This window comes from Jaculus jaculus, chromosome 6 (genome assembly GCF_020740685.1).
Source record: "Jaculus jaculus isolate mJacJac1 chromosome 6, mJacJac1.mat.Y.cur, whole genome shotgun sequence".
Taxonomy (NCBI): Eukaryota; Metazoa; Chordata; class Mammalia; order Rodentia; family Dipodidae; genus Jaculus; species Jaculus jaculus.
The window spans coordinates 15,528,671-15,554,123 of NC_059107.1; the positions used below are offsets into that span (position 1 = coordinate 15,528,671).

At 42.9% G+C, this 25,453-nt stretch overlaps 1 protein-coding gene across 1 annotated transcript in view; it reads right to left on the reverse strand.

Annotated features, from left to right (window-relative positions):
• The window catches only part of Rnf145 (ring finger protein 145), a 54,993-nt gene that overhangs the window by 6,710 nt on the left and 22,830 nt on the right, over positions 1 to 25,453 (reverse strand). The window contains exons 4-8 of the mRNA XM_045152491.1: positions 19,699 to 19,790; positions 12,959 to 13,194; positions 7,771 to 7,946; positions 3,889 to 4,029; positions 2,277 to 2,459 (exon numbers count right to left, since the gene is read on the reverse strand). Coding sequence (XP_045008426.1) covers positions 2,277 to 2,459; positions 3,889 to 4,029; positions 7,771 to 7,946; positions 12,959 to 13,194; positions 19,699 to 19,790 — 828 coding nt within the window. The remainder of the gene's footprint in view (positions 1 to 2,276; positions 2,460 to 3,888; positions 4,030 to 7,770; positions 7,947 to 12,958; positions 13,195 to 19,698; positions 19,791 to 25,453) is intronic.

Below are 25,453 nucleotides of genomic sequence, written 5' to 3' on the forward strand. Positions count from 1 at the left end.
ACACTCTACAACTGAGTTATAGCCCAGGCCCTCAAAATAGTATCTTAGGGCTGGAAAGATGCCTTAAGCAGTTAAGGCACTTGCCTGTGAAGCCTAAGGACCCAGGTTCGATTCCCTAGGACCCACATAAGCCAGATGCACAAGGTGGCACATGTGTCTGGAGTCTGTGTGCAGTGGCTGGAGCCCTTGCTGTGCCCATTCCCTCTCTTCCTGTCTCTCAAATAAATAAAACATTTTTTGAATAGTATCTTAAAAATTAGTACTTTGCAGGGTTTTTTTCTTTAAAAACATCTCTAAAATACATGATTTGCATGGACTCAGCTAACAATTTCCTTAGATATCATAAAGATTATCAATAATGCTCTCACTGGATGTGATGACCCACGCTTTTAATCCCAGTACTTAGAAAGCAGTGGTAGGAGGGTTGCTGTGAGTTCAAGGCCAGCCTGATACAAGACAGTGAGTTCCAGGTCAGCCTGGGCTAGACTAAGACACTACCTAGAATAAAACAAATAAATAAATAACGTAACATAACTGTCTTTATGCTTCAGTGTACTGCAATGGCCCAAAAGGCCATCAAAAGAGGCCACTTGTCCACAAGTACTTATCTATATGATTATCTGACAGTTGGTTTCTCTACTTCACTTGCCCTTTAAAAATAAATTATTTATTTATTTGAGAGAGAGAGAATGAGCATACTAGGGCCTCTAGCCACTGGAAATGAACTCCAGACACATGGACTACCTTGTGCATCTGGTTTATGTGGGTACTGGAGAATCCAACTTGGGTCCGTAGGCTTCACGGGCAAGTGCCTTAACTGCTAAGCCATCTCTCCAGCCCAGTTATGCTGTCTTAAGGCGTTGTTGGGATGTAGAGGATGCAGTAGTTTATAATCTATTGATGCAGGCTAGCGTCTTAACCACTAAGCCATGTCTCCAGTCCAACCTGTACTTTCATAATAGTTTCTCTCCTCTACCTAGCATTATCTAGTTGATATATTGAATAATAGGTAATTACTCAAAATTAACTAAGCTTATATGTTTTTGAACTCGATAAATAAAAAAGGCATTACATTTATCTGCACAACGAAGAGGTGATTTAAAACTCACATCAGGTTATGAAATTATTACTACAGAATCTTGATAAGGAAAAAAAAAACAGAACCATCAAATATCAGGGCTGGAGAGATGGCTTAGCGGTTAAGGCGTTTGCCTGCAAAGATGCACAGGGGGCGCACGTGTCTGGAGTGCATTTACAGTGCCTGGAGGCCCTGGTGTGCCATTCTTACTCACTCTCTCTCTGTCTCTCTCCCTCCCTCCCTCTTTCTCTGTCAAACAAATAAATAAAAATAAAATATTTAATAAAAAAAATAGAAACAAACCTTGTGGGGATTCAAGGTTGAGCTGTCTTGTTGGAATGCTGCTCATTCCCAAGCAGCAGACCCATTCCCTCCATCTTGTATGTGCTACCTTCATACGCTCACTGCTTTTCTGTTATTAAAAGCTGACACGGAGCCACAATCTCTGCCAACCCCACACACAGTATCAGCAACTCAACTCCTTCTCGCTCTTCCCTAGATAGGATAAGCCCACAATCTTGTTCACGTGTAAAACTCTCTGATGATCATTTAAACTATCCCCAGATATGCTTTCTTTACATCCATTAAGTTACCTACTACTTGAACATTTTACCTGTAACCTTGACAGTACACAAGATGAGCTTGCCCTCTACTGTGGTGGTGGGTTTCCGATTTTAATAAAAGATATGCCAAGTGTGCCTAGCTGGAGTTCCTGAAGTGTGCTGTGGCTTTTGACCTTTAGGCTTGTTCTTCTCTCTCTCTGCTTGGTTCTGTGAAGGCAGGCCAGCTTCTTCTGCCATTATGAAACTTCCCCTGGATAGTAAGCTTCAATAAATCCCATCCTCCATAACTGTGCCTGGTCTGAAAGTTCATCTCAGTGAACCTAAAGCTGTCTGATACACCCTCCTAAAAAAAGGCGAGCTCCCCTTTCTACTTGGTGCTGAGAAGAGTTCACCTTGTGAGGTTGCTCACTTACAGTTTCTGATATCATGTTGTGTCATGTCCCCCAAATGATTCCCTCTTCTTCTACCTTTGTCCCTCAAATCTTCTAGAAAACTTGCTGAAGTAACCCAGATGAGTATTACTTTCCATTCACACCCCATCTTTAAACACTCCCTAAATCTGCAGGCAACATACATGTGGAAAGGCTGCACCACATGAACTAAACACAGCCCAGGAACACTGGGAAGTTCCTTACTTGTCTCTAGATGCTCCCAGCGCCAACACAATGGGGTCGGCGATCTCCAGCATGGACTGCAGGATGGACGCAACGACGATGAAGAGGATGATGCTGAGCAGGAAGGCCCGGTGGACGACCTGCAGCTCAATCAGCCCCGTCTGCACCGCCAGGATCAATAGCGTCACTCCCTCTGTCATCCCCCTGAGAAGGAGACACTTGCAGAAATGACCCAAGCATCATTTAATCCCAAGAGAAGATAATCCAATGGCTTGGACTGGTGACATGCATTTTTAAATCTATCCTGGCAATTCAGGCTCAAATCCTGAACATTATGTAAGTAACTGCGGGGCTTGTAACAGTACTGTGATGCTGGATAGTCACATATACCTATGTGTACAAAAGCACGCAACTATGAGTTTAGCATCCAATTGCCATACAATGAGAGGGAAAACGCAAATTCTAAATATTAAGTTTTAAAACCACACTTTGTTAACAAGACAAGTGCTCCTGCTATTCACGAATATCCACTGCATGATGCCTTCATTAACATTCATTGAATTATTGTTACTTCATTAACAATATCTTGATTATATGAAACATATATATGCACTTATATTTATCTCTGCAACTTTATTTTTATATGGAAAAATAAAACACATAAAAGTCCTAAGACCTTCTATTCTATTGGCTGAATTTGTAAAGGACTCTCGCAAACAAGAAATGACAGGCACAGTTTTGAAAACTAAACATTAGCAAATATTGCAAAGTGTGATGATAACAACACATGCTAACAAAGGAATGAGAAAATGAGCACACTTTTGTTGAGTGAAAATGAATCTGTATGTCCATATGTACTTTTCTCTATAAAAGGACCACGAACTTATCTAGAGCAGAGACCTGAGGAAAGGCAATGGAATGGGGGTGGGGAGGGTTGAGCTGTCATTTAGCATTCTATGTTTTATAAATGACAGGGGTTGTATAAACTTTCACATGAATCATTTGTTCATTTTGCTCCTTTCACTGTTTGTTTTTTTTGAACTTGAAGTTGTTGGCAGGGATAAGTAGGAGGATTATGGACCATAAGTGATAAATACTACAGGTGTTTAAGATGAGGGGAGATACATGATTTTCAGGACTTATACAAGCTACAAAAAAGAAACCCCTAAAGTCTCAGATAATAGAAATGATAAGATGTTCTGTGGATTTCGCAGTGTCTGACCTTAGTGATTCCACGAAACAATGGTTAACGGTGGTGTATTCTCTCAGTGCATTCTATGAAACTGCAGTAGTCACACCCAACTTATGTTCTTACAAAAATTTAAGAAAAAATTTAAGTACCAAAGGAAAATCAGATTTAACAGAACTACAATATAAAAAGTTCAAGCAGGAAAAAGCAAGCTTTCAAAATTCTCAAAGAAAACTGGAAAAGGCGTGTGTCCAATATTCATGACAATTAAAATACATATTTTCTTAAACACTGGAACTTTTTCATATTACTTTAATTCTAATGTTGCAATTATACCAGAAAAAAATTCCATTTCCTCTAAAAGTACAAGAACCAAGGAAATTCATCATATTATCTTCAAGCTGCTTACACGACAGAAATTGCTAGAAAAAGTGAACCGTATACCTGTTCATTGCGGGGTCATTCATGAAAGCGCGGTAACCCTGTAGGTAAAACTTGCAGAGCGTCAGAACGCCCAGAGCCACGAACGACACGGTGAAAACCAAGCCCAGGAGAGAGTACGGAGTGCTGCAACATTCGGCAATGCTGGAAAAGGGGGGAAATAACAGATAAACTCTGTTTGCAATAAAAACATTGTCAGTCCTAAATTACCCCTAAGCTCTATTTAAAATATTCTTACAATATGTATTTATTTATGCAAAAAGAAAGAGAGAAAGAAGAGACGCAGACAGAAAGAATGGTCGGTCAGGTCAGGGTCTCCAGCTTCTGCAATCAAACTCCAGATGCATGCACCACCTTGTGCCATCTAGTTTTACGTGGGTACTGGGGCATCAAACCCAGGTGGTTAGACTTTGCAGGCAAGTACCTTAACTGATAAGACATCTCCCCAGCCCTCGGCTCAATTTGTTAATTATATCAAAAACCAAAATTTAAGTGAAATCAATCATTCCATACATAAGTAATCTTACTATTATTCAAAGTAAGATTGTAAAAAAAAAAAAAATCAAATATCCACTGCATAGTATCCCATCTAAAATAAGATCTTGGGGGTTGGGGAGATAGTACTGTGGTTAAAGGTACTTTCTTGCAAAGTCTGCCGGCCTGGAGTCAATTTCCCAGTCACCCACATAAAACCAAGTAAGGCCGGGCGTGGTGGCGCACGCCTTTAATCCCAGCACTCAGGAGGCAGAGGTCTCCGAGAGTTCGGGGCCACCCTGAGACTACATAGTGAATTCCAGGTCAGCCTGAGCCAGAGTGAGACCCTACCTCGAAAAACCAAAAAAAAAAAAAAAAAAAAACCCACGTAAGTATTCATTTGCAGCAGCAAAAGACCCTGATGTGCCTACACACACGTGCAAATAAATAAATAAAATAAAGTAAGGTTTTAAGCCAGGTGTTTTGGCACACGCCTTTAATCTCCCAGCACTTGGGAGGCTAAGGTAGGAGGATCACCATGAGTTGAAGCACAAGCCTGGGGCTACAGAGTGAGTTCCAGTTCAGCCAAGGCTAGAGTGAGACCCTACCAAAGGAAAGAAAGAAAGGGGGGAGATTAAAATAAAGTCTTGATTTTTTTTTAATTACCTGTCACCTCTAAAAGCAATACAATTCAAAGAGCTTAAACTTTAAGAAACTTGTAATTAGAACACCTGTAAATAGTCAAAAGAAGTATGTGCAGTTGCTGCTCCTGGTTTGGCTGCTTGGTGTTCAGTCTGTGGTACTGTGTGCCTACTTGTTACAACTCCTTCCCCATCCATCGGCCGCTACAGACCAAGGCCCCGCTCAGAACCCCTCCAAGCACACAGCAGTATCAACCACTACCAGTGCTTCAAATTTCAACTTAACGAAGGTTTAGATAAATGAATTTAATTGCAAAGGGTTACTTCAGAGGCATACCCAAATATATAGTTCAAAACCATTTCCAACAGTTTTAACTTTTTTTTTAAACAAGATGCCAAATTATTGAATACCTTTATTCTTGTTTTTTGTTGTTTCTTTTTTTTTTGAGGCAGGGTCTCACTCTAGCTCAGGCTGACCTGGAATTCACTATGTAGTCTCAGGGTGGCCTCGAACGCACTGTGGTTCCTCCTGCCTCTTCCTTCCTCCCAAGTGCTGGGATTAAAGGCATGCACCACCATGCCTGGCTACCTTTATTCTTTTTTTTTTTTTTTTCAGTTTTAACTTTTAAAATGAAAAAAATCACCGCTGGGTAGATGGTTCAGTAATGAAAGGCGCTTGCTTACAAAGCTTGCCAGCCTGGGTTCAATTCTCCAGGATCCTTGTAAAGCTAGATTGACAAAATGGTACAAGGGTCTGGAGTTCGTTTGCAGGACCAGGAGGTCCTGATGTGTACACATACACTGTCTCTCTTTCAATAAATAAAAATATTCACCAGGTGGAGTAGTGTAGGCCTTTAATTCCGACACTCATTAAACAGAGGTAGGAGGAACATCATGAGTTCCAGGTCAACCTGGGCTAGAGTTAGAACCTACTTTAAAAAAAAAAACAAAAAAAAACTTTTATTTTAATCTTTAAAAAAGGTTAAAAAAAAATTTTTTTTTTAAGGGTGGCCTGGAATTTACTTTGATCCTCCTACCTGTTTAATCCCAAATGCTGGGATTAAAGGCATGTGCCACCATGCTTGGCTTAACTTAAAAAAAATTTTTTAATCAAACCTTATTTTGATTTTTATACAAACATGCCCAGCTTAAAAATCAAATTTGGGGGCTGGAGAGATGGCTTAGTGGTTAAGGCACTTGCCTGCAAAGCCTACTCTCCAGGTCCCGCGTAAACCAGATGCACAAGCACAAGTCACACATGTGCACTAGGTGGCGAACACATCTGGAGTTCGACCAAAGTGGCTAGAGGCTTTAGCATGCCGATTCATTCCCCCTCCCCGCCCTCTCATTAAAAATAAAAACCAAACCAGACGTGGTGGCACACGCCTTTAATCCCAGCACTCAGAAGGCAGAAGTAGGAGGATCACTGTGAGTTCGAGGCCACCCTGAGACTTCATAGTGAATTCCTGGGCTAGAGTGAGACCCTACCTCGAAAAGCCAAAATAAATAAATAAGTAAATTAAAAATAAATAAGTAAATAAATATCAAATGTCAACTTGACTTTCACAGCTAACTGTAGGAAGTTTACTTACAAAGATAACTTGCTAAGACAGAAAATGGCCTGGCTACCCCGACCTTGCAGTCCTGGCACTACCTACACGCGACCTTCGTAACAGGAAGAAATGAAGATAATGTAAAAATTAGAGACACAGACAGAGAGGAGGGAAAATGATGGAAGGTGGATATGTGAAGGGGAAAGTGGGAGAGGGGAGGGAATTATTATGGTCTATTGTCTATAATTATGGAAGCTGTCAATAAAAAAGTTTTATAAAAAGTTAACTGGCTAATCCATTAGAGCTTCTCTCTGTCTCTCTCTGCTTACAAAAAAATTAAGGTGAGGCCCCCACGCCCATACTCACGTCTCTCTCTGCCTCTTTGTCTCTCTCAATAAATAAACAAAATTATTTTCTTTAAATATTAGGGCTGGGAAGATGGCTTAGTGGCCGAGGCACTTGTCTGCAAAGCCAAAAGTTCCAGGTTATTCCCCAGAACCCACGTAAGCCAGATATACAAGGTGGCGCATGCATCTAGAGATTGTGTGCAGTGGCTGGAGGCTCAGGAGCACCCATTCTCTCTCCCTCCCTCTACCTCTTTTTCAGATAAATAAATAACAATTTTTTTAAAAAATCAAATATTTAAATTGGGGAGAGCAGGATTAAACAAAACACTGTGTTATATCAATTTTGCCAGTCACTTGACCCTCTCCGTTCTGAAGCAAAACCATGCAAGTATGAGGGCACACACAGTACAGGTAGCCAACTCTGTCTCTGTCAGCATCACCTGGGTAACATCTAGAGTCTTCTTAGCTACAAAACAGAAATGATAAGTGAGGGTCCCCAGTTCTGACGGTTGCTAGGAAGATTAAATGTGTAGGACTTAAATACTCAATATGACACATGTTTCTGTAACATATTTTTCTCTTAGTGGCCTAATAATTTAACTTAAAATTGAAAAAACTACTTTTACACTTTGCTGTATACTTTTCCACTAATCACAGGGGCAGACAAAAGTCCCACCGTGCTTTCTACCAGTACATCCCGAACACTGCCAGATGCAGGTGTCCACAGAATGAAATTCCTACCTTAATTAAAAATGAAGTCGTGTAATCCAACTGATGACAGTCATCCATAAAGCTTACTATTCCTAGATCAAAGTTTTCTTGTTTCTGTCCTTAGAGGTTATGGACGGAACCACGGGCACTGGGAATTACCTGGTCAGGAAAAGGAAAAGCAGCCTCTCGCGTGATGCGGGCTGGTCCCGGGTGCTGAAGTAAGAGTAAATCTGAAGGGCGAAGAGGACGAGCCAGAACACCATGAAGAGAACAGGGACGACCAGCTGGTTCCACAAGGACATCCCCAAGGCCAGAAGGCCATAGACCTCCACTACCTGAGGAAGGAAATAAAGACAGAAACATCAAGACTTCCGGTTATCCTGGCAGAACAGGAGCATCTGCGAAGAGCCTAGGGAAAAAGCGGCAGGAAAACGCACAGTAGACGAGTCAGCCACCAGGCTGGGGTGGGGCAGGAGTCACTGAACCCAGACGACAGCCCTGCTAAGAAGCAGGAGGCGCCCGCAGCTCCCAGAGTCAGCCAGGAGCATCTACCCGCTAGAGACTACAGCTTTATTTTATTTTTCAAGAGAGAGAATTGGCATGCCAGGGCCTCCAGCCACTGCCATGAAACTCCAGACACATGTGCCGCATTGTACACGTGTGTGACCTTGTGCTCGTTGTCACTTTGTGCATCTGGCTTATGTGGGACCTGGAGAGTCCAACACAGATCTTTAGGCTTTGCGGGCAAGCGCCTTAACCACTAAACCATCTCTCCAACTCAAGACAGCCTCCTTAACAACAGGTGCTGGGAGAGCCGGGTGGCTGTATGTACAAGGATGAACATAGATCCTTATCGCTCTCCATGAACAAGAATTGACTCCCAATGGATCAAAGACCTTCATATCAGAGCTGAAACTCTAAACTCAAGACTACTAGGGAAAAAGTAGGGGAAACATTTTAACATTTAGACATGCACAAGAACTTTCTGAATATAATACTAGTTGCTCAGGAAATAAAACCACTAATCACCCACTGGGACCTCATGAGATTAAAAAGCTTTTGGCCAGGTGTGGTGGCGCATGCCTTTAACCCCAACACTTGGGAGGCCAAGTTAGGAAGACTGCCTGAAGTTCGAGGTCACCTGAGACTACATAATGAATTAGCAAAACCCTACCTCGGGGGATTAAAAAAAGTCTTTTGTACGGAAAGGATACTATGAACAGAGCAAAGAGGCAACCTACAGAATGGGAGAAAATCTCTGCCAGCTATATATCTGACAGAAGATTTGTAACTAGGATTTACAAAGAACTCAAAAAGCTAAATAATAAAATACAAAAACAACCAAATCAAAACATGGACTATAGAAGTAAGTAGAGTTCTCAAAAGAAGAAATACAAATGACCAATAGGCATTTAAAATCATGTCCTACGACCTTATAGATCAGGAAAATGAAATTTAAAGCTACTTTGAGATTCCATCGCACTCGTATCAGACTGGCTATCATCAAGAAATCAAATGCTGAGGGTGTGGGGAAGGAAGCCTTCTGCATTGCTGGTGGGAGGGCAACTAGGACGGCCAGTGTGGAAACCAGTGGGGTTTTCTGAGACAAAAAACACGCGACTTGGCACAGGATTCGGCGACACTACCCCTCGGCACATGTCCCGCGGACTCTACTCACTACTCCAGACGTACTTGCTCCTTTGTTTACTGCCGCTCTATTCATGGCAGCTAGTAAACAGAGCCAGGCTAGATGCCCTTCAACTGATGAATGAATAGTGAAGATGTGGCATATTCACACAATGGAGTTTCACTCAGCTGTGAATAAAAATGAAGTTATGAAATTTGCAAGGACATAGATGGATCTGGAAAAGATTAGACTAAGTGAGGTAACCCAGGCTCAGAAGGTCAAACATCGTACGTTCTCTTTCATACGCAGATCCTAACTTCAAATGTTTAGATTTGTGTGAGGTGGAGTAAAAGTCAGTCATAGAGGCCAGGAAGCTCGAAAGGGGCTATGAAGGAGGAGGACAGGGGAGGGGCAGAGGGAAGGTATAGCAGATAGGTAGGTAGAGGGACAGAATACTGGGGGGTGGTATGTTTCAAGTGGGATCAGCAGAGGGGATGAAGGTGAGGAACAGGTTGGAGAGGGTTAATCAAAATTAAAGATATTATGACTAAGCCATATGGAAACCTATTTCTTTGCTAGCTAATAACATACATATTTTAAAAGAGTTTGGGCAGAAGTATCAAGTGGAGGTGGACAATGTTGTGCCCAGAAGCCACAGATTGTTCCTACATTATTTCAGTGCCAGGAGTGGGACACCTTCCAATGAGTTGGCCAGGAAGATCCCTGATACCTCTAGAACATTACAGACTACTACCAAGATTCTTGGTTGCCCACCAGAACTAGGTGGTAAGACCCTATTGCTAAATACTTCATGGTTGAACTGCAGGCCACTGAGAAATCACGCTGGAGCTCAGCTGGAAACCACGTTCTTGTTGACTAGCTGCCGGGATGCTGGACGGAGTTATGCAGCATGCATCCACTAGGAAGAGGAAAGTCATCAGCGGACCCAACCAGCAGTGCACCCAGCTAACCCTGCAAGCTTTACAGCTGGCCAGACAGGCCAAATGTGTCAACTGGTGCAATGATGGCATGTTTGTTAAGGGGGAAAACAAATCCTTTCTGATTGAATGTGAGGCCCACTCTATGAGAGGAAATTCGTGCCTGGTACTGAAAAATCAAATGAAAACCCTACAATGCTGGAAGGTCATAAGCCCTGGGACAGAAACTACTACCACAGACTAAATGGATATATTATGCCCACAAAACAGCCCTCTAAACACCTATATGTTTAGGCCCATATATTAATGCTACTCTCACTTTTAGTCAGAGAAGCTTTGCTTTCCACTTGATGGTCACCACTGGAATGACTCAAACCTCAGCCACGTACTGAGAAGTGACAGTGGAGTGTTCGGTACTAAGTGAGGAACCCTCCAAGGCTCAGCGACCACTGCAGAAGGGGTGTAAGAGCCAAGGAAGTGCAGGAGTGCTCACAATACTGTCTTCCAGATACCAAGTGCCCATGGTCTTCATGACCTCATGGTGCTGACACTACCTACACAAAAACCTGCATAATAGGAGGGGAAATGAAGTCCTGAGAATAAAAGACGGCACTTGAATCTCTGCTCAAGCCTTCCGTACTTAATTACTTGTGGGGCTTCTGTGAGGACCTCTGAGTCTGGAGATTCTGGTTAGACGTCTTAAAGATGGTATTGCAGAGACAAACTGGTAAATATGAACAGTAAACTCAGAAGAAGGAATAAATCATTAAGGGAACTTTGTAACAATTTACTCTTAACAGGCTTAAATCTCCACTTGGAAAGGGAATTGGTCTATTAGCTTTTTACTGGTTGTAAAAGGAGTTCAACTGCACAAAATGCTTGCGTAGTTTTTTGGTAATTGAACATAAAACTTTAGGTGTTAGATAATTTTGTTTTGGGGATGTATTAGATAGAAACCTAATAAAACATCAGCATGTATTTTTAAAGAAAGAATAAAATAGAGACTAGTTGGAAAGAAGGGATTCTGTGGAGGGAGGTTTAGAAGGGAGAAAAATAAGGGTGGCGGAGGAAATTATGATCATGGCACACTGTATGTATTTATGAAAATTGTCAAAAAAAAAAAGGCAAACAAATAAATAACGGCTGGAGAGATGGCTTAGCAGTTAAGGTACTTGCACTGGCTTAAGGAGACGCAAGCATCTGGAGTTCCTTTGCAGTGGCTAGAAGCCCTGGAGTGCCCACTCTCATTCTTTCTCTCTCTCTGCTTCCTTCACATAAATAAATAAATAAATAAAATAATAAATAAATAAATAAAAGATCGACTAGTTGAAGTGATTCAGTGGAGGGAGGGCTTGGGAGGGAAAAAGGGAAGGCTATGGAAGGGGATTATGATCATGGCATATTGTGTATATGATAGAGGTCAATAAAGGTTAAAAAAGACAAGACTTCTTCACCACCTTTAAACACTTCAGGTTAATATGAAGTACTTCTAATAAAAATTAACTGGTTCGCAAGGTGTAGTGGTGCACGTCTTTAATCCCCACACTCAGGAGGCAGAAGTAGGAGGATCACCATGAGTTCAAGGCCACCACCCTGAGACTACATAATGAATTCCAGGTCAGCCTGGGCTAGAGCAAGACTCTATCTTGAAGAAAAAAAAAAACAAACAAAAACAAAAATTAACTAGCTCTTCTTTTCTTGTAATATTGTTCCCATTCAATTCCTTTAAACATGATAAATAGTACATTTTCTTTCAGATGCCCTGAATCTCGTATTAACGCTGGACATACATGCACATGTGAGCAACACCAAACAGGGGGAAGGTCAGAACAAAAGTTAGGTATAGAACAGAACCACCTCCTAGGTTCTTTAATGAGATGTGACTTACATTTGTGTCTAATCAAGACAATCGGAGCAGGCGTGAAGCATGCAATACTAACTAAGGAGGCAGAGAACAGGCAGGGGAAGATGAGGTTTCCAGGGTCTGTTGGGGATGGCACAGAGAAGCAGTTCAATGGAAGACAGATACTTAATCGCTGGAGAAGTTTACTGCAGAACAAGGACAATGAGCAAATCTTTCCCCCCAGACAAATAACTCCCCCTTGGGCTGGAGAAATGGCTTGGCAGTTAAGGCACTGCCTGCAAAGCCAAAGGAACTCAGTTTGAGTCCTCTGGACCCACGTAAACCAAACGCACAAGGTGGCACATGCATCTGGAGTTCATTTGCAGTGGCTGAAAGCCCTGGCGTGCCCATTCTCTCCCCACCCCTCTCTCTCCCTCCCTCCTTCCCTCCCTCCCTCTCTCAAATAAAAATAAAGTCATTAAAAAAAACTCCCCTGGCTCCTACCATGTGTTCACTAAGCAACAGTTCTCAATTTATTTAGTTTGCCAAAAGCACTAACATTAAGGAAACAGTATACCTTTAAAAAGCTTACAAATTTATTATAGCTCAGTTTTCCAGTTTATAAAACAATCTCTTAAAAAAACAATTTAGCAAAAATAAGTCCCAGAATCTGTTCAGCTGAGCTTACAGAAGTAACTACATTTCTAGAGTTACTAAGCCAGGGACCAGGTGCTGGTAAGTCAGTAATATGCACACCACGGACCCTTTCACTCTACTATCTTCTCAGCAGAACTTCCTGAGAACCTCTTGATGCGGCTAAGTGGGCTGGCAGTAGTCACTGTTTCAAAACTGTAAAAAAGAATGTTACCACACTGTGCCTGAAATAAAAGTGAGCTTGATCTTTAAAATATATGAAGTAATATATCCACCCACTCTTACCTGGACCAATTCCCTGTATGCAGACTTAGCAAGGTTATATGGTACTAGAAGATTAGACCCAAGAAAATAGAGAACTTCCAATCCAGTAAAAATCATAGCAAATTTGTTGATGATCACAATGGTCTCGAGGGGAACAAGGCAGAGTCGTGCGAGCAGAGGAAGCATGTGAGCCGAAAAGAGCCAGATCTGCTTCGTTTTCATGACACAGGAGCACAGGGTGCACACCACCAGCTGCCCTGCAGGGTGAGAGAAGACAGTTCATCCTGAGCACTTACTGTCCAGAAAGGAGACAGGGCCAAGTGGCACATGCTTTTAATCCCAGCACTCAAGATGCTGAAACAGGAGTGGCAGCATGAGTTCGAGGCCAGCCTGGGCTAGAGTGAGACCCTACTTCAAAACAAGCAAACAAATTAAAATAAGGCTGGAGAGATATTTCAGTGCTTGCCTGCAATGCCTAAGGACCCAGGTGTGATTCCCCAACCCACGTAAAACCAGATGCACTAGGTAGCGCATATATCTGGAGCTTGTCTGCAGTGGCTAGAGGCCCGGGTGTGCCTATATTCATTCAGTTTCTTCCTCTTTTCTCATTCTCTCTCAATAAAACATTAAAAACATAACGTGAAAGAAAACCTGCTGATAAATTACATATTCACATGTCTCGTGACTTTTCAGTATTTATTCCCTAGGGCTGATTTGAAAATGCAGCACAATTATATCTCTACCGGTCTCCATCCTATTTTTCATGGCATATGTAACACAAAGAAAGTTTTTACACATATCTAACTCAATAGTATATAATTCTCCTTTTTGGAAGGGACTCAATATTTAACTGCTGTGGAGTATAAATACAAGCACAAAGAAAAAACAGCTTTTCTAAGATCACACTGCAGAAAGATTTGATCTGATCTTTTCTTACCTTTCATTACCCCAAATAAACCTCCCCCAAATGCATAAAAGTTAAATGTTAAAAGTTTCCACAAGCCAGGCGTGGTGGTGCATGCCTTGAATTCCAGCACTCAGGAGGCAGAGGTAGGAGTATTGCTCTGAGTTCGAGACCACCCTGAGACTCCATAGTGAATTCCAGGTTAGCCTGGGCTAGAATGAGACCCTATCTTGAAAAACCAAAAAAATACATAAATAAATAAAGCCATTTTCATAGTAGACTCTTATTCTGGCTTGTCCAGGAACTTGCAATTTTCTTTTCTTTCTTATTTTTTTTAATTTTTTTTTTCTTTCTTTAAGGTAGGGTTTCACTCTAGCCCAAGCTGACCTGGAATTCACTATGTGGCCTTGAACTCACAGCGATCCTCCTACCTCTGCCTCCCGAGTTTCTCTTTCTGTGATCTGTGATCTGCTCTGACTACACTTTCGTCCTGTCTACTTTACTGAGTACACAAGTCTGCCCTCACGGCTCTGCAGAACTTCTTGTGGTTTAAAATGTTATCTTCCAGGTTAATCATTTTTTAGACATATATTTATTTATTTGCAAAGAAAGGGAGAATATGGGTACACCATATTCTCCTGCTGCCCCTGCAAACAAACTCCAGAACCACGCACCACTCTGTGCATTTGGCTTCAGCTAGCTTCACTGAGAATCAACCTGGGCCATCAGGCTCTGCAAGCAAGTGCCTTGGACTGCTGAGCCAGCCCTTCAGCCCTACAGATTAATAGCGTATGTGTGTATGTTTGGGGGCACCGTGGCCTCTTGCACTTGCAATCAAACATCTGACACTTGCACCACTTTTTGCAAAGATCTTACGCAGGTGGCTTGAAAGTGGAACCTGTACCAGCAGTCTGTGCAAGCAAACCCCCTGTGACTGCTGAGCCATCTGCCCAAGCCCTTGTCAGATTAACTTAAGAACAACTTAATGAAATTCTCTTTTTTGTCAATAAAAAGCAAATAAAAATTTGAAGATTTCTGTTTGTGTTCTTGCCACACAAGTCTCAGAAAACTAATCTACACGTAACAATCTACTATGCTATCAAGTATGTATGGTGTGTTCTCCCACAGGGCATGTGTTTCTGTAAAGAACCACAGTCAAGTGATATGATCAATATGCATGAAGGTAGAGAAAAACTTAATAAAAACCACCAGAGGTGAGACCACAAGAGATAACAACGATACTGTGGAAAATAGAAAACAGACAGGAGACCACTTGCCATGGTTTTGGTTGGTGCACTGCTCTTCCCCCTCCCTAACGGAAGTGTGATGTTTGCTCGTGGAAGGTGATGAAACCACAGTTCCTGCACACCCATGGAGGTGAGGTGCCCACAGGAAAACAGGGGATTAAAAAAAAAGACTGCACCTTAAAAGATCCCAAAGCATTGCTAAAGCTGTTTGTGGCTCGGTTCTCAGCTGTCAGTCCTACCAACTGCCACCTGTTTCCCCTTCCTCTCTGAGGAAGATGATGAGCTCAGTCAAAAGATGGACAAAGGGGGCCGAGAGACGGCTCAGTGCTTAGAGGCACCTGCTCACAAAGCCTGATGGCCTAGGTTTGATTCCCCAGTACCCACAAAGGTCCAGACCTACCAAGTGGTACATGCATCTGGAGATCGTTTGCAGTGCAGAAGGCCCTGGCACACCCATACTCATTGTTTTTCTGTCTCTCTCAAATAAGTAAAAATAAGCTGGGCGTGATGGCACACGCCTTTAATCCCAGCACTCGGGAGGCAGAGGGAGGAGGATCACCATGAGTTTGAGGCCAACCTGAGACTACATAGTGAATTCCAGGTCAGCCTGAGCTAGTGTGAGACTCTACCTCAAAAACAAAAAAAGATAAATAAATAAATAAAATAAATAAGTGTGTGTGTGTGTGTGTGTGTTTTACAAAATACTGACACTTAGGGCTAGCCCCTCAAGATCCAGCCCAACTTATCACTGAGTGAAGAACACATCAGTTGGAGAGTCCTATCCAGGTTCCCATAATTTAATAACTCCTTTGAATACAAGTGATCAGCCAAGGACTTCTAGACGTCTGGCGACAGCACGGTTTTCTCCAGCTCAGGTACAGCCTGGTTGTCAGCAGTAGTTACACTTCTTGCTACCTGGGCAAGTCTGATCTGAGCTTGAGAAACTCTGCTCTCTCAGCAAAGACAAAGACCCAACCAGACAAAACAGAAAGACTGCTGCTTCAATGACACCACCACCACAAGGAAGAGACAGCTAGAAAGAGGAAAATACGAAAAACAGCAGAGAGAACCAAGGGCTAAAGAGTGACATAAATCCAATTAACAGATTTTCCAGAAGGAAGAGGAGAAAACAGCAAGAAAGAAATCATCAAGAACTGCCAGAAACCTCTGGGGACTGATACCACAACACGGGGAGTGTGAGGCAAAAGGAAGCTGCTTTTCATCAAAGAATTACAGTGTTTTACTTCTGGATGATCAAGAGTAAGTGATTTTTTCTGATTAGAAAATTCAAATTCAGAAAGGTGAAGTGGAAAAAAAGGTGTGGACATGATTTAGTGCTAGGGACTTTCATCCTGGCATCTCACTTTGTTCAGAGCTAGAAAACTTAGACGTCCCTGTTTGGCGTGATGTAAACTTCACCTGAGCTCTGACATTCCCGAAAGTAACGGCGGGAGCATGCAGGCAGCACTTAGCCTTCAGGATGATTCACTTCAGGATGATTCACAGGGCTCCGGGCAGCCGACTAAGGCCTGGTGGGAGGAGGAACCTCTCCTGAAGCTCCTGATCGGCTATTTGTTTTCTGCTGTGCCTACTGCAACTGTAATTTTCAGTACCTCCAAAAGCACACTGTCCTCTCTGGATTCCAGGGTTCCACCATTAGGAATATCTCAAGAAGTACACAACAGCAGCAAACCACGGCATATTCCAAGTACTTTGTGCTTTCAGAGCTTATTATTGCTGCATTTTCATTTGCTTTTTCCCTTCTTTTTTTAATTGCAGAGAAGGGAATCAGAGTCTTGCCCATGCTAAGCAAATGATCTGCCATTGAGCTATAACTCCAATCCAAAAATCTTATTCCTGAAATTATTTGGTAGGAATGTATTTTGAAATCAGAGTGAGAAAAAAATGCTACTTAATAGTTTGTGGATATTACTTTAACTCCTGCATCTTAGTTAGGTGATCAGGCATCCATAAGCCAGTGATAATAACATAAGTAGACTAGCCTGGAGTGAGACCCTCTCTCCAAGAGAGAGAGAGATTGAGGAAATGTTTCATATTAAAAGTATATACATCACGAAATAAGGGAAAGTTTACAAGCCTTCTACCTAGCAAATGCTTACAAAACTGAAACAATCATTATAAAGGTATCAACTTGCAAGATACAGTCATAAGGTAACCTCTGGTCTTCCGAAGCCGAATCTATGGTGACAGTGTTTCCTCTGGCTCCAGGTGAACTCTACGGCGAATCCCATAACCTTTCAAGTCTACCTGGGTCTCAGCCTCCTAATATAACCCAACTGCTGGACGGACTGCAGGCTGTGCCCCTCCCGGGAGAGCTCACTCCCACCCCTCCTTCTGGAGCCGCAGCCTGACAACCTGCAACGTGGAGGGCGGGGGGCCTCGCCCTGTCTTCGAACCAAGCAGAACTGCAGTGGGCAGGCGGAGGCACATGATGAGGTGGCACGGTGCTGTTCCCTGGACTGAAGATGGCACAACTCATCTCCTGGCTCCTGGGCATCTGTGTGGGGTCCTCTGGGATAGCCTCGGTCACTACCAGGTCTCTTTCCTACAGTGGCTTTGGCATTTAGTACAGACACACGCTGGCTGGCTTGGGCTCTATTTTCAGGTTCTGGGGAATGTGGAGATTAAGCTCTTACAGAGGTCTTATAAATAGGCCTCTTTAACAGGACCTAAGGAAATTCCACACAGGTTCTTAAGACCCTTCCCTAACCTTCAGAACTTATTCTGTCTTCACATATCAGAAGATGGCAAAAGATTCCGGAAACTCTGTAAGAAATTTTAAAGCCATAGTCAAACACATCATCTTTTTACTTCAGAATTACAAGATGAACCACATACATAATCTAAAATCTTTTTTTTTTTCTTTTGGTTTTTTTGAAGTAGGGTCTCGCTCTAGCCCCGGCTGACCTGGAATTCACTGTGTAGTCTCAGTCAGGCTGGCCTCAAACTCACAGTAATCGTCCTACATCAGCCTTACAAGTGCTGGAATTAAAGGTGTGCAACACACACCTGGCTAAAGTCTTCATTTAACATATATTTTTATTTTATTTGAGAGAGATATGAGCATAGCTGGACCTCCTGCTCCTGAAAATGAATGCCAGATGCATGTGTCATTCTGTGCATCTGGCTTTACGTGGATACTGGAGAAATCAAAAACAGCCAAGAGGCTTTGCAAGTACGTACCCTTTAACCACTAAGCCATCTCCCCAGCCTATTCACCATATACACTGTTCAGACACTCAACTTATTATTTTACAAAATATTCTTATTTATTAGATGGGGAGAGAGGATGGGCATGCCAGGGCCTCCTGTCATTACAAGAACCAGACCCATGTGCTACCTTGTGTGTTTTGGCTTTACGAGGATACTGGGAAATCAAATCTGGGCTAAAAGCACCTTTAACTGCTGAGACATTTCCCCCATCCTCACACACACAAAAAAAATTGTTTTTAAATATTTTTATTAATTTAATTGCAAGCAAAAGGAGATAGAAACAGAGAAAATGGGTGTTCCAGGGCCTCCAGCCCCTGCAAACGAACTCCAGAAGCATGTTGTCAATTTGTGCATCTGGCTTACGTGGGCACTGGGGAGTCAAACTTGGGTCACTATCCTTCATAGGCAAGTGCCTTAACTACACCTTAACCACTAAGCCATCTCTCAAGCCCCCCTCCAGAAATTTTTTAAATTTTTTTTTATTCATTTGAGAGCAATAGAGAGAGAAAGACGCAGAGAGAGAGAGAATGGGCACACCAGAGCGTCCAGACACTGCAAACAACCTCCAGACACATGCACTACCTTGTGCACCTGGCTTACGTGGGTCCTGGGGAATCAAGCCTCAAACTGGGGTCCTTAGGCTCCACAGTCAAGCACTTAACTGCTAAACCATCTCTCCAACCCCCCCCCAAATTTTTTTAAGGTTAACATATATACTTGAATGGCAAACTTTTAAAAGTTAAGAAATTAATCACACTTCAAAAAAGGAAACAGGTGAAATTACTTACTAGTGTACTAGATGTAACTGGATATTATCAGTTAGGCATTCACTGTACATTGAAACTTCAGCAGATATTTACCCCTTGAAGGTATTTCAGAGAACCCTCAGTATCCCAGCATTACCAAGTTTGTCAATACCTCTACAGGGCTGTTAACTCATGAGCCACAAAAAAGGTTTTCTCACTTCCTTTTTTGGCTCTCACACATGACAGGATCTGATGGCCCACTTTGGACTGTGTCTATATTGTTTTATTTTCATAATGTGCCATGTGAACATTTCGCTCACATCTCAAGGTCTTGATGTTTCTTACTCACTGCTGCCCTCACCAGCCAGCTGGCCCACGAGTTTCTGGACAGTTCTCCTGTCCCCACCGCCCTTCTTACCACAGGCACAATGAGATTACAGATCTCTGGCTTTAACATGGGTTCTAGGCCTCTGAACTCAGGAACTCATGGTTGCAAGCACTTTACTTATGGTGGAGCCATCTCTCCCAACCCTTCCAATTCCTTTCACAGTGACCACTCACCACTGTTACCATGCGACAGTAAGACGGGATGAGCTCGACCGACAGCGTCAAGTCTTCACCAGTACTTACCTATCAAGGCTGTGGTAAACCGATTCATGGAGAGAGGTTCTAAGTACATTGGTCCTTCATAGGCGGACTCCAGCTCACTCCTAACGTAGTCCCTGAAGAAGAACAACAGCAAGAACGTCACTGAGGAAGAGGGGCAGGGCAGTGCTCTCACGCAGGCGGGCTGCGCCCCCTCTCGCCGCTAAGGGGGCGTTCCGATTCGGAGTTCGGGGCATGACCTCCCTCCGTCCACGCACTAGAGGCCGAAAGGACTTAGGCTGAATTCCGCTATGCAGACGCAGGGCCAAAGCTCCGCCTGTGGGCTTTCTTCTTCCACGGCCCTCCCCACGCAGTACGAGGTGCCCCACGAAAGGTCGGCGGGCCAGGTGTGGGGATGTCGGCACACCCTTTGCCCCAGCTCTCAGGAGGCTGAGGGGGGAGGCTCGCTGGGAGTCTGAGGCCACCTGAGCCTACAGTGAATTCCAGTCAGTCTGGGCTACAGACCTTAGCTAGGGGAGCTGGGGGGGAGGGGGCTCAGCTGAGATATCATGTCTTCAAACTACTGCCCAACTAAAAATATCAAGTGACAGTACATTTGAGTTCCCCAATTTTGGCTTGTTTCCCTGTCTCCTCTGTCTTATTTACCCCAAGTTCATCTAAAACCTAAGAAGGCCACATGTTGGTCTTTTTTTAAGGCAGAGTCTCACCCTAATCTAGGTTGGCCTCACAGTCACCGTGATCCACCTAATTCAGCTCCTCCTGGGACTACAGATGAGTCACTATGCCCAGCTTACATACTGACTTTTAAACAAATATTAGGTTACATAAGATATCCCTTTACAAATGTTTACCACGTGATAAGTAGTAAGCTTTACACAGTAAGGTTAGAGGTTTGTGTATTCTCAGAAAATACAGACAGAAGCACAAAAGAAAGGGTAATTTTGAACCATTACCTAAGTTAAGAAGAGTTACTGGAAGGTAATTGTTTAAGGTTCTTTGGGCATCAAAGAAGGAAGTTTAAAGTAAAAATAATTCCTCCCTGCTTTCCTCAAGTGTTCACTGCTTCATCCAACATACAATGAAATAACATCACTGCTTCAAGTACTTCTGAACAAACTCAAATTCTGTCTTTATTTTTCCCATGAACTTACTTCTGGTTATGTAATCAAGTGGATCCCTTCAGCATAGCATAGCACAGCCACAAAAGGATGAGTCTTAGCCTTACATAAGCAAACGGGAGGGGACGGCCAAAAAGTCACATTTTAAAATTAATATTATTTTTTTTTTACAGAACAGAATAATTTAGGGGCGATCTAAGAAGTCAGTGGCTAATGAAGCTCCCTGGGTGACCTACAGTCACCCTTGATCTGACAACGACTTCTAACACATGATTCACACTACACTAAAGAAAACAGACTTGGGCTGGAGAGATGGCTTAGCGGTTAAGCGCTTGCCTGTGAAGCCTAAGGACCCCGGTTCGAGGCTTGGTTCCCCAGGTCCCACGTTAGCCAGATGCACAAGGGGGCGCACGCGTCTGGAGTTCGTTTGCAGAGGCTGGAAGCCCTGGCGCGCCCATTCTCTCTCTCTCCCTCTATCTGTCTTTCTCTCTGTGTCTGTCGCTCTCAAATAAATAAATAAATAATTTTTAAGAAAACAGACTTGACGGAGAAAGGTCTTAAAGGGTGTTTGTCAACCAGGGACAATTTTTCCCAAGAGGACATTCTGCAATATTTAGAAATGCTTTTGTTGGTCACAAATGAGGAGGAGAAGGTGTTACTGACACCTCATAAGTAAAGATTGCACACGTACAAGACAGTCCCCAAAGCAAAGGGTTCTTACACCAACTGTCAATCATGTAGTGTTTGAGTAACTCTATTTTTCTACAGAGATGGACAAATGCTAGCTTTACAAATGTCACACAAATCTCTGATGACTATATAGGTAACCAATGTAATTACTTTATGCAGTTCCAGAATAGGAAGATATACAATTAAGAACTATGAAATTAAAAATAAAATATACGGGCTGGAGAGATGGCTTAGCGGTTAAGCACTTGCCTGTGAAGCCTAAGGACCCCAGTTCGGGGCTTGATTCCCCAGGACCCACACTAGCCAGATGCACAAGGGGGGGGGGGGGCACATGCGTCTAGAGTTCCTTTGCAGTGGCTGGAGGCCCTGGTGCGCCCATTCTCTCCCTTTCTCTGCCTCTTTCTCTGTTGCTCTCAAATAAATAAATAAAAATGAAAAAAAAATTAAAAAATATACAAGGGTCCATTGCAGAAGATGTGATGGAAAGAATGTAAGAGCTAAAGAAGGGTACCCCTCATTACAATGCAACTGCCCAGACAGAAATTGGCCTCAAGATCCACAACCTCGAAGTCCCTAGCAATACCTTCAGAAGATCCTCATAATAGGAGAAAAAGACGATGACATTAAAATAGGAGAGAGACTAACAGAGAAAGGGAGGGAATATGATGGAGAGTGGAGTTGTGAAGGGGAAAATGGGGGAGGGGGGAGGGAAATACCATGGTTTGACTCTAAGTATAGATGTTGTCAATTAAATTTTTTTTAAAGTATGCATATAAATAACAATAACAGGGCTGGAGAGATGGCTTAGCGGTTAAGTGCTTGCCTGTGAAGCCTAAGGATCCCGGTTTGAAGCTCGATTCCCCAGGACCCACGTTAGCCAGATGCACAAGGGGGCGCAAGCGTCTGGAGTTCGTTTGCAGTGGGTGGAGGCCCTGGCATGCCCATTTTCTCTCTTCTCTCCCTATCTGCCTCTTTCTCTGTCACTATCAAATAAATAAATAAAAATAAACAAAAAAATGAAAAAAAAACTTTTAAAAAAAAGAAGTAACAATAACACAAAGTATCTGAAATGCTACTAGAGAAACAAATTCATACATAAAAGAAAAACAACTCAGTCCTGTGCTACACAGGCCTCTAAAAGCCCAATCATTTCCTTTTGGCCATAGGGTCGGCTTAAACAGGGGGCAGAGAAAACCCACAAAGACAGAAAACAGACTGGTGGTTGCCAGGGGCTGGGGTGGAGCAAACAGGTGTAATGCCCAATGGGTACAGGATTTGACTTGAGTGGCAAGAATGTTTTAGGAAGGCAATTACACAGAGTGCATTGTGCTGCTTTGAAATGGCTGACTTTATGTCACACGAATCTCACCTGAACAGAAGAGAGTCATCAGCACAGGAGGCCCACAAGGACCTCTGCCCCAAGAGCCTTACTGAGGGACAGGGACTGCAGAGCACCTGCTAGGGATCTTCCTGCCCTGTTGTATTTTGTCTCCATAGCACCCGTGTTTACCATGCGACTCAACTGATTCCACATTTCTCTAGAATATGTCAGAGCTGAGAGACTGGTGACTTGTTTAGCATTATTTCAAAGCCTTAGTTTTTTTTTATTGCATTTTGAGGCAGTCTTACTCTAGCCTCAACTGACCTGGAAGTCACTCCGTAGCCCAGACTGGCCTTGAACTCATGGTGATCCTCCTACCTCAGACTCCTACAGGTTGGGACTAAAAACATGAGCCATCACATCTAGTTTATCTTCTTTTTTACAGAATGTTTTTCTTTGATCTTTCTTGCCTTTAATTCTAATATCACATTAAAAAAAACTTTTAAGGGAAAGCCAAGATTATAGCTATCAAGCACGACAGGGAAAAAACACCTCTAAATAAGAACTGAAACTATACCAACGCAGCTCACACACTGCAAGCCCTGTGCCCACCGCTATAGACAGACTACCAAAAGCTTCAGCACTCAGGCATGGTGGCGCACGCCTTTAATCCCAGCACACAGGAGGCAGAGGTGGGAGGATCGCCATGAGTTCGAGGCCACCGTGAGACTACAGAGTGAATTCCAGGTCAGCCTGGGCTAGAGCAAGACTCAACCTCGAAAAACAAAAATCACGTATTTCACTCTCTTCAGTGCAAGATTCTCCTTTGTCTAGCCAATTTATATTTACCTTTTATTCTATCTTAGACATCACTTATTGTACTTCTTGTGCTATTTGCAGGGTTACTATGAAAGGTTTCAATGTAATGATTCTTTTTTCTTTGATCCAACTCTATATTCCATTCACTTTTAAGGCTCTTCTTTAACCTTCTAAAACCCCTTTTCATTCTTTTCTTCGCCATTCTATACACTGACTACATTGCGATTTCTTACAACTAAGGACACTGAAAGACAGCTAACTGTACCCCAGAGGAATAAAGATGCACCCTTTAGGTCATAACAACACCCTGATGTTAAGCAACTTCGCCCAACTGGTGCCTGCTCTGCCCTCTTCTAGGACAATGGAACAGCCCCTCCCTCTCCACTGCTGTGGCTTCCTGATTCCTGACCAACATGACCTCTGCTGATCAACCTTCCTACCCTAGAGGCTAGCATCTTCCCTAAACCTATACCCCCCCCAACCCTTTCTCAGTTTGTCAGTTTCTCAAGAAAGTCCTTCCTGGGCTAGGAAGACGCCTCAGTGGTAAAAGGCACTGCTTAGAAAACCTGACATTCCTAATTCAATTTCTTTTTTTTTTTTTTAATTTTTTATTTCTTTATTTGAGAGCGACAGACACAGAGAGAAAGACAGATGGAGGGAGAAAGAATGGGCGCGCCAGGGCTTCCAGCCTCTGCAAACGAACTCCAGACGCGTGCGCCCCCTTGTGCATCTGGCTAACGTGGGACCTGGGGAACCGAGCCTCGAACCGGGGTCCTTAGTCTTCACAGGCAAGCGCTTAACCGCTAAGCCATCTCTCCAGCCCTCAATTTCTTAATATCCACAAAAACAATGTGGCACGTTCTTCTGAAGGTGGTCTGCAGTGGCAAAAAGCCCTAATGCACCCATATGTCCATATGCATTCTCTCATCTTACATACAAATATATATATTTATATATATATATAATATATGTTATATATTATATATTATTAAATATATATAGAGATAGATAGATTTTTGTTTTTAAGAAAGTCTTTCAGAATCCTCCACTTGGCTAGGTATTAAGTCCACCTCAGTAAGACAGCCTGGCCCAGAAAGCAGGTGGCCTCCCTTGTTGAGCTCGCCAGAAGCAGGGCAGAAGTTCTGGAGAGAGCGAAACTAACTAGCACGGCATGTAGCCACTACGGAGCTGGCCTTCTGAAAGGAAATTCCGGGCACTGCAAAGCAAACTGTAGCATGGACATCAAGGGGATTCAATATTAACAAACTATGTCCAACTCACACAACTCAGAGCCACACTGGTTACTCATTCCCAGCAAGGGTCATTCCCAGCATTAAAGCAACAACAAGCTTAAGTAGGAAGGGTCCAGGGAAGTTCCCCAAAATCTCATGAGTCATCTTTTAAAAATTAGCTCATGATAAAACTGTGGAACTCTAGTTTTGTTTTGTTTTGAGGTAGAGTTTCACTCTAGCCCAGGCTGACCTGGAATTCACTAAGTAGTTTCAGTGTGGCCTGGAACTCACAGAGATCCTTCTATCTCTGCCTCCCAAGTGCTGGGATTAAAGGCATGTGCCACCATACACGGCAAAACTCCTGTTTTTAACATTACAACTATTGGAAAATCTTCAGATGAGCTATTTAAGCAGAAAATTACAATGCTTCAGTTTAGAAGATTCAAGTGGCAAAATTATTAAATTGGTCAGAAGCCATTTTATTTGAAACTCAGTAGAATTATTTCCATCAGAGACTACTTTTTTCATGCATGTAACGTGTGGGTGATGTGTAGCAGGCAAACAATGAGCCCTGAGTACTAATAAACACATCATCCTCT